The sequence below is a fragment of the Cricetulus griseus genome (genome assembly GCF_003668045.3).
Source record: "Cricetulus griseus strain 17A/GY chromosome 1 unlocalized genomic scaffold, alternate assembly CriGri-PICRH-1.0 chr1_1, whole genome shotgun sequence".
NCBI classification, from domain to species: Eukaryota; Metazoa; Chordata; class Mammalia; order Rodentia; family Cricetidae; genus Cricetulus; species Cricetulus griseus.
In genome coordinates this window covers 229,263,046-229,275,895 of record NW_023276807.1, presented here as the reverse complement: position 1 = coordinate 229,275,895, position 12,850 = coordinate 229,263,046, and the positions used below count along the sequence as shown (strand labels likewise).

Genomic DNA, 12,850 nt, shown 5'->3' with positions numbered 1-12,850 from the left:
TGGCTTCCCTTGTTTATGGAAAGCAGAGTAGAAAGTGAGGAAGTGGGCTACCCTTTTGGGGCTTTTTGGAGCACAGAGGAAGCTGAGCACAGACAGAAAGATGGAGGAGACCTTGCCTAATTAGTTGAAGAAGACTGGTGACCCCCAGGCCATCCCTGGACACAGCATGGTCTCCAGAAGCAGTAGTCTCAGGACCAGATGGCTCAAGGGTGGATGAATGCAGGAGTGAGCCAGGGCTTTTAGCTTCTATGTGATGGTGACACATCTCACCAGTCAGACGTCATGGCTGGTACTAACACAGTAGTTCCCTCCTATCTCGTTTCATGTTTGTGTTCAATTACTGGTGGTCAGCTGTGGTCCCAAAATAACATTTGTCTTACCTCTCAAGGGAGAGGCCACAGACATACAACTTTTTATCACAGTCTATTATTGAAACTGTTCTAGTCTGTCACCCCTTATTGTTATTATCTTGCTCTGCCTAGTTTGTAAATTCAGTCTTTCCACCGGCATGCATATAGAAGAATAAACAAAGGCTGGATAGACTCAATCCTATCTGGGCTCTTCAGGCATCCCCTGGGAGTCTGAAGGTACAACCTTCGGACATGGGGGAGCTTGCCGGCTTCTGCAGCTAATTGACATGGCAGTATGTTTATGGTCTTACTTGATTTTCCTGAAACTGGTCATGATAATTGGCTTCCAAGAGTGGGCCTTTTCTTCTGACCAACCCACAGGATGTGGTACATGAGGTCCGCAGCTGTCCTGGCCCATCAGCTTGTACACCGAGGATGGCTAATGACGGCAAACTTCGGATGTTATTGCTGGCACATGGGGGCTTCATCCAGTTCCTAGGGAGCTACCACTTTCTTTTTTTATACAAAAACAGCCCAGTGCCCTCCCTCCAGCCAATCTTGCTGACTGCACACTGGATTCTTCATACTGTTTTCCTACCCTGCTTATTTTTATTCATTTGGCCACTTTATTTTAGGGATTTGCAAAGCTTATTTTGGCAGCGTAATACTTATTGTTTTATTTCTGGCTGCTTGGCTGTTGTGTGAATATTTCAATTAAGCAGCGGATGTGGGCAGACGTGTCTTAGGGGTGCTGGTTTGCTGCCCAAATGTTTTTGCTCTGGGGTGTGCTTGACTCCCCACTGTAGAGCAAGACCCCAGGGTGGGCTTCCAGCTAGGACATTTGCCTGCTCTTGCTAGGTGGAGAATAAAGGCACTGGGACACACCCCCTTCATTTGGAAAACATGTGAAAGACCTGGCCAGAGGTCATGTAGCTTTTACAGGGCTGTGGAGTGTCTGCTGACCAGGTCCCCAGAAATAAGCCAGTTTTTAACAGTGTTTCTTTTTACAAGTTATACTCAGATGGACAGTTGGTCTTCCTGGTACTCCAGGCATGTGAGGCTGAGTGAAGATGGGCTCTCAAGAAGCCTAGGTGGCTGTTCACAGGGCTTGGAATCAGTTCTGCTTTTCACTAGTCTGTGCCTTACTGGGGGTTAAACATTTAAGCTCCTTGAATGTGTGTGGTTTTCCATTTCTGTAGAAAGCATATACTTAGGAAATGTTGATGAGTGTGTAAATAATTCAGCATTGAGTTAATTAACCCAAACCATTTCCACACTGCTGACTGAAGCAGCTGTTTTTGTGTGGGCATTGGGAGAGTCTAGGCTGTGTGGAGATTTCTTACCTTTTTAAAATTTTTTTAAAAGATTTTATTTATTTATTTATTATGTATACAACACTCTGCTTCCATGTATATCTGCACACCAGAAGAGGGTGCCAGATCTTATAACGGATGGTTATGGGCCACCATGTGGTTGCTGGGAATTGAACTCGGGACCTTTGGAAGAGCAGTTGGTGCTCTTAACCCCTGAGCCATCTCTCCAGCCCGATTTCTTACCTTTTAATGTAGAAACTGACACAAATCCAGAAATACAAGAGCTCATGACAAAGAGAAATTGTCACTAGCTTCGTGGATATGGAGATCTACTTATTTGGAGGCAGGGAAGGCCTGGTCGTGGTGGACACCCATGGCCAGCAGCTTAGAACTTTATTTGTGATGTCTATATAGCCTAGCTCCTTTCAGGGTCTCTGAAAAAGTATATAGAGAACAGAACAATTACAAACAACAGTTTTAATATAGCTCAGTTGGTAGCATGTTTGCTTAGTGTGTATAAGGCCCAGGGTTCGAGGTGTGGGGTTCATTCTTCAGTTCTTCATAAACCTATAAAACCCAGATACAGCAGCACCTGCCTAAACCCAGCAGGGAGATCGGAAGTTGAAGGCTACCACTACTGTATTGAGAGTTCAAGGTGAGACTTGGGCTACATGAGACCCCGTGTCAAGACCAAACACAACCACAACAGTTTCAGATAGTCCTGATGAGGCAGGCCTGTGGTCAGGTGGTAACATTGGCAGCTGAGGCAGGAGGGTTGTGAGTTCTAGGCCAACCTGAGCCTGCCTAATAATATCCCATCTCCAAAAGGAAAATCAACAAAACCCCAAACCAAGCAAAGAAACAAACAAAGTAAGAGTTTAGGAGGAAAGTAGTAGATCCAATTTAAAATAAGGACAAGTCATGGCTTCCCTTTAGCAGGTAGGACTAAAGCTTTCTGACAGGGCAGATCAGTCTGCCAGAGGAAAATGGGAGGAAGAATGCTGACCTTTACCCCATACCTGGAGACCAGGAGAAGATAAGAGGGGAGGATGGCAAACAGTCTGTACTGTAAACACTGGAGACACCAAGCCACAGTTGTTTCTGAGCTTCAGTGGGATTTTCTGAGCTGAATTCATAGGAAGCAGTAGTCTATGTTTTTTGGGCACATTTCCTGCTTTGTAGCACATGAAAATATTCATGTCTTCTGAAATTGTTATTTTCTGTTTTGGTCCTAAACATTCACGAAAGGAAATTTACTTCACACCCTCCCCATGCCTGGGACTTGATAGTCACTTCAGTCTTTTGTTAAGGCACAAATTTATTGTGTAGTGAGAGGGAGAATGTGGGTGTTCCTTCTGGAGGAGTGTTTTAGGCATGTGTTTGTATACATACAGACTTTTTTTTAAAAATTTATTTATTAGTTCTAGTTAGGGAACAAGCTTGTTTCACATGTAAGTCCCTTCTCCCTCTCCTTCCCCTCACCCCCATCCCGCATACAGACTTTAATATTTTAGTAGTGTATGTATGATATATATCAAATATATATAGCTTATCTACTCTCTCACTCACGTCGTTTCAGGTACAGAAGGGTTTACAGTGAGAAGCCATTCATTCCTGTTGTTGGTTTTTTTTTCACTCTTGCTCTTTTGCTCTTTGATCTTGCTCTTTTGGGGGCCCGCCACCCAGCTCCCAAATAAATTACACACGGAGAGTTATTACTTAGAAAAGCTTGGCCTTGACTTGGCGTGTTTCTTGCCAGCTTTTCTTAAATTATCCTGTCTACCTTTTGCCTCTGGGCTTTTATATTTCTCTATTTCTGTTTTTCTTTCTTTGCTCCTTTTTCCGAGACTTGCTGTATAGCTCTGAGTGGCTGGCCCCTTCTTTTCTCACTCTTTGATCTTTCTCTTTCTAGAGTTCTTCTTCTATTTATTCTCTCTGCCTGCCAGCCCCGCCTATCCTTTCTCCTGCTTTGCTATTGGCTGCTCAGATCTTTATTAGCCCCAATCAGGTGTTTTAGACAGGCAAAGTTATCACAGCTTCACAGAGTTAAACAAATGCAACATAAAATAATGCAACACATCTTTGCATCATTAAACAAATGTCCCACAGCATTAACAAATGTAACACATCTTAAACTAGTATTCTACAATATACTCCTGTTCATCTAGCCAGAGAACTTTTATCTAGAAACTGCAGCTTTTACCAGTTCCTTAACTCTTCAGAAATAACTTATAGCTAAGTAATTGTGTAAAATACCCCCTAAAAGCACAAATGCTTCATCCCCTGTCCTACACCTGGCCACTTAACCAGCATAGGCAATTTATCTTAGAGATGATTCTTTGTCAGCCACAGAGACCTCTTTCATGCCTGCCAGTGAGTGCAGAGCACTAGTGTTCATTGAAGAATGTGATGTTTCAGTATTCCATGACATCATAGGAAATGCAATTACTGTTACATTCATATTTATTGGTTGATTTAATATAATCATTATTTATGATATTTATTAATGGAGCATGAATATTTTATCAGCCTTCCACTGACATTTTAAATTACTTTCTAACTTGTATGATTTCATACTCTTCTAAAAACATACCATTTGTACATTTATATTTGTAGATGAAAAAAGATTGGGTTAACGTGTATATACATGTATGTATTCTATGCATTTAATCTGTTTTGATATATGTATACAATATATATGTATACAATAATACATTATATATACATATACAGTTATATAGTCAAGCAAATTAGGTTATATATCATTTCACATAGTTGACCTTTCTTTGTATGTGGTGGTGGGGGTGGTGAAATGTTGTCATATATCTCTAGTATACAATATTCTTTTAAAAGGCAGCCCATGAAAGAAGAAATCAACAGGACAAGTTACAAAGATGGAAAATGTGTCAAAGCTACACACAATGGAAGAAAGTACAATTTCAAACCACCTTTTGAAGTCATTTGAGAAACCCTCGTGGCATTTCAGACAGAAGGAGCTGCCTACCCACCTCATGCCTTCCATTCCTATAGCAACTCTGTTCATGTCTCCATTGTTATTAGTTTGTGTATGGGTATATCGTGTGTGTGTGTGTGTGTGTGTGTGTGTGTGTGTGTGTGTGTGTGTGTGTGTTGGGGGTTGTACATGCAGCTCACGGCACACATGTGAAAGCCAGAGGATAACTTTATGGAGTTGGTTCTCACCTTCTACCTTTACATGGGTTTGGGGGATAGGTCCCAAGTTGTCAGGGTTTCACTCAGGGCCTCTTTACTCCCTGAGCCATCTTTCCTGACCCTCATCTTCTTTAAAGAAATGTTTATTGTGTGTATGTGTGTTAAGTGCATTTGCACTCCTGCACTTCTCTGACTCAGGCCTGGTGGTCAGAGAACAGCTTGCAGGAATCCATTTTCTCCTACGTGTGAGTCCCATAGAATGAACACAGGCATCAGGCTTCATCTACTGGTCCCAGTACACTTTTGTTAAAGAATTACTTATTTTTATTTTATATCTTACAATTGTTTTTGTCTGCATATGTGTATGTGCACTAAGTGTGAGCTTGGTGGCCAGAAGAGTGTGCCAGATCCCTTGGAATTGGAGTTACAGATGGTTTCGAACTCCATATGACTGCTGGGAACTGACTCTGGGACCTCTGCAAGAGCAATAGGTGTTCTTAACCACTGACCCATCTCTCTAGCCCCTCTTTTGTATTTTTTTAGTGGGGAGGTGAGAGCTGTGGCATATGTGTGGAGGTCAGAGGTAAATTTACAGTCGTAGCTCTCTCCATTGACTGTGTAGGTCCTGGGATTGAACCCAGACTCTCAGGCTTGGTGGTGAGTGCTTTTACCTGCTGAGCCATCTCACTTGACCCAGTATATAATATTCCTAACATGAACTAGAATCCCGAGCTGTAAAACCCTTCCTAGACTTACTCATTTTAAACAACTTCCTGTTGTGTGAACTGTGCTTCCATTTCTCCTTGCTCTCAGTTCTACTACTGTAGATGCTGCTAAAATGTCACCAGTGAAAAGCACTTTATTGACCATGTTTTGTTATTCACCATTGTAAAAGGTTTAAGAAAAATGCCTATGTTACTTAAATTGAAACAGTGTTGGTTACTTTGTTGGTATGTATGGGAACCCCTTGTAATCCCTTTTGTGTGTGCTGTGTGAGGGGCTGGGTACCATTCCCCTGCTGAGCCATGTTCTCAGCCCCAGTCCTACTGCCAATAGCATCTCCTTATCTTTGTATAAGATGCGTCTGATAGGCTTGTGGAAGTGCTGCTGTCCCCCTTCGTTATCATGGGTTTTAGGTGTGGAATTATTGCTTGTTTTGTCATAGGGATTGTGCTCATGTGTCCAGTTCATCCTCTTCTTTCAAACTGTCTGGGAAGTTTTAAGTTCATGAGCATGAAGTGTCCAGTTTATCCTCCAAGTAACCGGGCAGCTGTGACGTGTCCTATCTACTGTTCTCACATTTCTCCACGAAGGACATTGCATCATTCTATTTGGGGCTGCTGTGTGTTCACGTCTCCCCACAGGTCACTGCCCCTGTTTTTGTGGATGTGGCTGTGGAGTTCACTTTTGCTGGTAATTGCCTGGCAGGTACACATTGGCTCTTAGTAGACCTAGTTGGTTTATCTTGTACATCGTAAGTACTCCGGTGGATAAAACATTTTTCTAAAGTGCCGATTATGTGTCTGTTTGTAGGGGACATAACAGACAAGTTCCTCCTATGTGGACTCTGATTGGAGTTAGTGCATATAATGAATGTAATCTTAGGTGGATGGTCATGGTAACTGTGTATTTGTATATGTGAAAATATAGGGTTACATTCTTGCCTAAGATAATTACCAAAATTTGGTGAAAAGCTCCTTTTAAGTAGCCAGGTTTACAAACCAGAGACCTAAAGCCTCACCGGCGCCTTTGTTTCCCTTACGAATGTGCTTCTGAATTTGCCCAAGAAACAGAAATCACAATGATGTTGATAAAGTTCGGATCATAGCATGGGAAGCAGGAACGAGACATCGAGTATGTTGATGTACTAACAAAGCATTCTTTTCTTTTTCTCGTAGATCTGTCTAAAAACAGGCTGGTGGAAGTGCCAATGGAACTGTGCCATTTCGTATCACTGGAAATTCTTAACCTGTATCACAACTGTATACGAGTCATTCCCGAGGCCATTGTTAATTTGCAGATGCTAACCTACTTAAACTTGAGGTAGGTTTACCTGGGAACTTCTGATTATGTGCTTTTAGGGACCAGCACAAAAACATGATTCGTTCATCAATCATCTCTACCATTCTTGATCATTTTTGTGATTAAACCACAGGAATATTAAAGATGCCCATTATCTTAAATATGTACAGCTCTTCCTATTGCTCTCGGTGCTGGACTTCCCCACATGTCAGCAGGGCAAGGTTCTAAAAGGATAATGACCTAGCATCATTGTGTCTTCTCTCTGACTGTGTGTATAAGGATGCTAGTATGTTGTTTTCAGGAATTCATGTAGGAGGGAGGGAGAAGAATGACAGTTGAGGCATTTCAAAAGGAAGGGAGGTAGCCATTCTTTGTGAGTTCAGTCACTTTAAGAAAATTGTGGAGGGCCTGGGTGTGGTGTGGTCCATGCCTTTAATCACAACACTTGGGAAGTAGAGGCATGTGAATCTCTGGTCTACATACTGAGTTCCAGAACAGCCAGGCCTACAGAGGGAAACCCTGTCTTGAAAAACCAACATAAATCAATAAATAAAACAAAACCAAAACAAACAAGAAAGGAAGTTGTTGAGGACCCCTGAGGTCTCTTGCCAGATGGACAGCTTGCCTTCTCAATTAAACTAAGCTAGTGCTTGCTGCGAATGCCTTAGTCTCCCTTGGATAGCGTAGTGTAACACTTAGTGCTGCAGACTAGCTCTAGGGTTTCAAGAACATTGATTCCTTTACAATTTTGGTTTTAAACTTTGTAGCTGGCTGCTCTAGTCAGATTCTGGCTCCGTGTTCCCTAAATCCTTTCTGACACTAAGGATTTCGGGAGAGAGGGTAGAGTTATTTTAGTCTTTCTATCCTAATGAAAACAGGCTCCCATGTTCAGCCCGAATCTTTTCTCATAACTTGAGCATCTTGGTGTATAATTAATTAATTAATTAATTAATCAGCCAGGTTCATGGTGCCTAACAAATACATCCAGTTTTATAGTTCAAATTCCCAACAAACCAGCTACGGCAACTCTTTATAACAGATAATAACACCAGTGCTTTTGTTGTTGTTACTTTTCTTTTGGTTTTGCTTTTTGTTTTAGTTGGCTCCTGAAAAATTAGGGGCCTTTTGCTTTCTTTGTAGCCAAAACAACAAAGAGGGCTTCCATCATATTTTCATAGGAGTGCATGTTATCCCTCAGGGGAAGAAGCATTCCTAGGAGTAGTTGTCATTGGCTTTAACTTATTTTTTTGAAAATAAAATGTAGGGTGCTTCTAAGTTATCTGCAGGTTCATCTGTCTGATTGTCAGTTCTGCTGGCTCCTAGTTCATCTGCAGTTGCAGGCTCCTGGTCCATCTCTCCAGCATCATTTTTCTTGCAGCTTTGCCACAGCAGGAAGCTTGCTCCCTTGGACTTTCCTGGGAACCCAGACAGCATTGTTTGTAGATTTTAGCTCCTCGATTTCCCAAAAGGTTTTTTTTTTTTTTTCTCATAATTTGTTTTTGTTGCCAAAGCAGATGCAGCTCTGTTCACTTACTCATTTTTGTCCTGTTACAACACTTTTTTTTAACCCCAGTAGTTAGCATGCAATACATATGCATTATTATACATAACAATACTCATAATCAATGTAACTTCATGTTGTTCTAGTAAGTCCATATGCACCAAGAGCTTGGGGGCATAGTTGACTATAAAATCCTAAGAACACTTTTGATCTGTTCTTACATTTAAAAAAATGTTTTTTTTTTTTTTTTTTAATGAGTTGTAGGTTGTACTTAATTGAGAATCGATTATTGCTGTCTTCAAATGAATGGAAAGAATGTGATAGAGTGTGAGCCTGAGAATTCTTTAAGACAAGGAAGGGGCTGGAGGCTCTGCAGTTAAGGGCACTGACTGCTTTTCCAGAGGACCAGGGTTCAATTCCTATCACTCACATAAGGGCTCACAACTGTCTGTAACTCTAGTTCTGGGGATCTAATGCCCTCTTCTGGCCTCTTTTGGCACCGGGCATGCAAGCATTATACAGATACACATGCAAGCAAAAGACCCATACACATAAAATAAAAGTAAATTATAAACTTTAAAAAAGACAAAGTTGTTGGTGATGGCAAGTAATGCAGTTGGCATTCTGTGATGAATTCCTACATATGGGATAAAGAAAGAAATGAAGAGATTGTTAAAATTGCTTTCTGTCTTTCAACAAGATGTCTCATCTCCCAGTTGTATTGGTAATTTTTAAATTTTGTCTGTTTTTGTTTTTCCACATTTCCTACTTTGAATAATAACATGGCTGAGACTTATTCTCTTGCACTGAACCATGTGTTCTTTGAAGGAACATGATAGGAGAGGAAAAAAATTAAGAAATAGTATGTCTCTTATCGCTCAGGAGTTTAATGTTGGGGCTTATAAAACTAATGTGGTTAGCTTCCAAGCTGTTAAAAAAGCTAGATACTAACTATTATTATTTTATTTCATTAAATTTTAAATTTCTTTTGTCTGGGGGGAGTAGTGTGTGCCATGACATGTGTGCAGAACTAAAAGGGCAACTTATGGCACTCAGTTCTCTTTTTGCCTTGTGGGTCCTGGGGATGGAATTTGGGTCCTCAGGCTTGGTGGCAAGTGTCTTTCTTTACCCCATGAACCATTTTGAGAACCCAAAATAATAGTGTCCTAGTTTGTTGCGATAAACCTTTCTGACCAAAAGCAACGTGGGGAGGAAAGGGTTTATTTGGCTTTCAGCGTAACTGTCTATTGTTTAGGGAAGTTGGGTCTAAAGCTTGAAGCAGGAACTGATGCAGAGGCCATGGAGGGGTGCTGTTTACTGGCTTGCTCCCTTGCTCTGGTGGCTTGCTCAGCCTGCTTCTTGTTTGTTTGTTTTGTTTTGTTTTGTTTTTTGGTTTTTTGAGACAGGGTTTCTCTGTGGCTTTGGAGGCTGTTCTGGAACTAGCTCTTGTAGACCAGGCTGGTCTTGAACTCACAGAGATCCACCTGCCTCTGCCTCCCGAGTGCTGGGATTACAGGTGTACGCACCACTGCCTGGCTAGCTTGCTTCTTATAGAAACCAGGACCACATGCCCAGGTGCGGGAACATCCTCAGTGAGCTGGGCCCTCTCCCATCAATTATCAATCAAAATGCCTCATGGGACTCGTCCACAGGCCAGTCCCGTGGTGGCAATTCCTCAGTTGAGAGGTCCTCTTCTCAGGTGACTCTATTTTGTGTCAAGTTGACAAAAACTAGCCAGCATAAGTAGTTACTTTTGATACCTCCTATAGAAGTTAGTCTGGATATGAATATGTAAAGAAGAAATGATGATGAGAGCGAGTTTTGAAGAAGCCAAGAAGTAGGGTTATATTAAGTTATTCAAATAGTCTTTAATTCCTGCTTGATTAAAAGATTCAGGAACTGTATCTGCTAGGAACCGGTCCCTTAAGCTTGAGTTACTTCTTGGCTTGGGAGTGATTTGGGTAGAATTTATCTTAGCTCTTGCCTGAGAGTTTTATTTGTAGTTTTTGAAATAGTAGGTGACTGCCGTGTCTGTTTACTTGCAAATATGTAATCATCTAGACAATGCCGTTGGCCTCCTCTGTGATGTTGAGTAATATCACAACCCTTGTGTTGTCTGCTGTCTGTGTGACATTTTCCTGACTCAGACTGGGCCCCACTCCAGCTGGATGGAAGCTAGTAACTGGAAGAACTCAGGAGGCCATATTTGGGTGACAGCTTTAAAGAAAGGTGGTGGTGGGGGTTACCTACTTTTTAATAAAATTTAAATATTCATTTGTTTGTATATGCGTGGAACAGCTTGGGAGAGCCCATTTTCTCATTTCACCACGTGTGTCCTAGGGATTGGGTTTATTAGGCTGTCAGGTATGGTAGATGGCACCTCCTCGGAGCCATTTTAACAGCCCTGGGTTCATCTCCTTTATACGAAACTAAAGCATTTTCTTTTCTGTGGTGTTTGGCACTTGCTAACACATACACACACACTCTCTCTTTTTAGCTAGGAAGAAAGACTTTTTAGATGAAGTAATGCAAAAATGTCTTCCCAGATCTCGTTTCTGTGCTTAAAATGAAGCCCCCATGCTGTTGTGTTTCGTGATAGTAGGGATGAAACCAGGGCACTGTACATGGAAAGCTATGCTCCTGTGTGGAACTCTAGCCCTATTCTTGCTATATTTAGAATCCCTCCCTTTCTTAATAAATTATATTCAGGAATTACTAATTTTGTACATTCTAAAATAGAAAAGATTCCATTTAAAGATACTTTGAATTTATGGGAAATGTTCAAAGTTGGTTCCATCCCCTGAGAAACATGTATATTTTAGCAGTGTAAACAGCTATAAAGATTTGAGAATGGTCATGGTGGTGATGATGGTGGTGATGGTGGTGATGATGATGATAAGGGGCAGGGACATGTAACTGCTTAGCCAGGTTCTTGGCTGGCATACTTTCTTCCTTATATTATCTTCAATTTTCAATGGCTGCTTTGTGCCAGGAATCCTCATGTCTTCTCAAGAGACAGGATTAATTTACACACAAAAACATCCTCACCATGTACTGTAGTTAAAAACATGAAGTTGTTTTCCACATTCTCTCAGATGATGGAAATATAATACTTGTGGAAAATATTGATTTATTGCTATTTATGTAGCCTGCGTTTGAAGCATCTAGCTTCTTTTAATCTTTGCTTCTTGCTGTTCACAACCAAAGGTTGTATTAGTTTAGTGAATATGCCCCTGCCTTCCTGTTAGAAAATGTCTTTGTCCAAGAAATGTAGCCAAGAACAATAAAAAGTGATTCAGCAAGCCTCTTGCTGTATAGCAACAAACACTTGGAACCGGAAACGCACAGAGAAGCCTAAAGTCTATTTTAAATGTTTGGAAAGGTGTTAGTGTTCCAGAGGAAACTAGAATAGCCCAGAGGAGCAGAGGGCCGGGCAGCAGTGAGTGTTGTGACTCTTAGAATGGAGAGCAGAGGGGGCTTATCTCAGAGAAGTTTGGGGATGGAGGCATCAAGAAGGAAACTGCTTTAATTAGAGTGCTTCTAGGATGGGGGGGGGGTGTTTCCTATTCTCAGAGGAAACACTACCAGCTGGGCCTGGATTGTTCCTCAGAAGCCCTCTCCCTTCCCAGCTTAGCCAGAGTGGGTTTGGAGCTGTTGCCTGTGAAGAGGGTTGCCAGTTGCATGAAATGTTATCACACTGTAAAAGGAATGCATTTTGGCTGCCGTCTGCTTCCGTGGTACCCTTTTTGGCTGCTAAACAATGCACAGAAAGAGCCAGCTTCCTGATGGCCACATAACCAGTATCCCCACATTCTTTCGGGACTCATTCTCAGAAATGATCTTTAATCTTCAGAATGCCCGCTCATTTATTTGAGGGACCCTGGGCCAGGGCAGCTTTACAAAGCACAGTTGTTTCACTTTTTGTTATTGTTGTGAAACAAAAATTCATTTTCATTGTTCTCTTGCCTTGTGCTGACATTTCTCAAGAAGCTATCTGTGGCAAAACAGTGTTTCTTCTATTTAGAAAACAGAAAAATCGATACTGTTTTTCTGAACTTGGAAAGAGTCTTTGTTTCAGTTAATACAAACTTAAATCCCCACCTTTTTATGAAGCTCTATTCAGAAGGAAAATGAGTGTGTGTGTGTGTGTGTGTGTGTGTGTGTGTGTGTGTGTGTGTGTGTGTGTGTATGCATGCATACCTGTGGATGAGCACAGGTGTGTGTGTGTGTGTGTGTGTGTGTGTGTGTGTGTGTGTGTGTGTGTGTGTAGCTAGTCTATGATGTCACATTGTGTCTTATGAAATCTGAGATATGCAGAGACACCAAAACACAGTGAACCTGATTGGAATTTGACAATATTAATCTTAAAAATAATGAAAACATTTCCCATGAAGTGGTAGAAGGGAAAGAGGTCATTGGGACATCCAGGATACATAGCACAACTGTCCACATGTGGCTTAAACCTTGGTTTTTCTAAGACCAGGCATTTGTTA

The 12,850-nt window shown here is 41.4% G+C and overlaps 1 protein-coding gene across 2 annotated transcripts in view; it reads left to right on the top strand.

The window, feature by feature from the left end:
- Lrch1 (leucine rich repeats and calponin homology domain containing 1) overlaps nucleotides 1-12,850 on the top strand; it is a 183,113-nt gene that overhangs the window by 74,513 nt on the left and 95,750 nt on the right. For both annotated transcript variants that reach the window (XM_027390137.2, XM_027390136.2), the window contains exon 2: nucleotides 6,733-6,877. In XM_027390137.2, coding sequence (XP_027245938.1) covers nucleotides 6,733-6,877 — 145 coding nt within the window. The remainder of the gene's footprint in view (nucleotides 1-6,732; nucleotides 6,878-12,850) is intronic.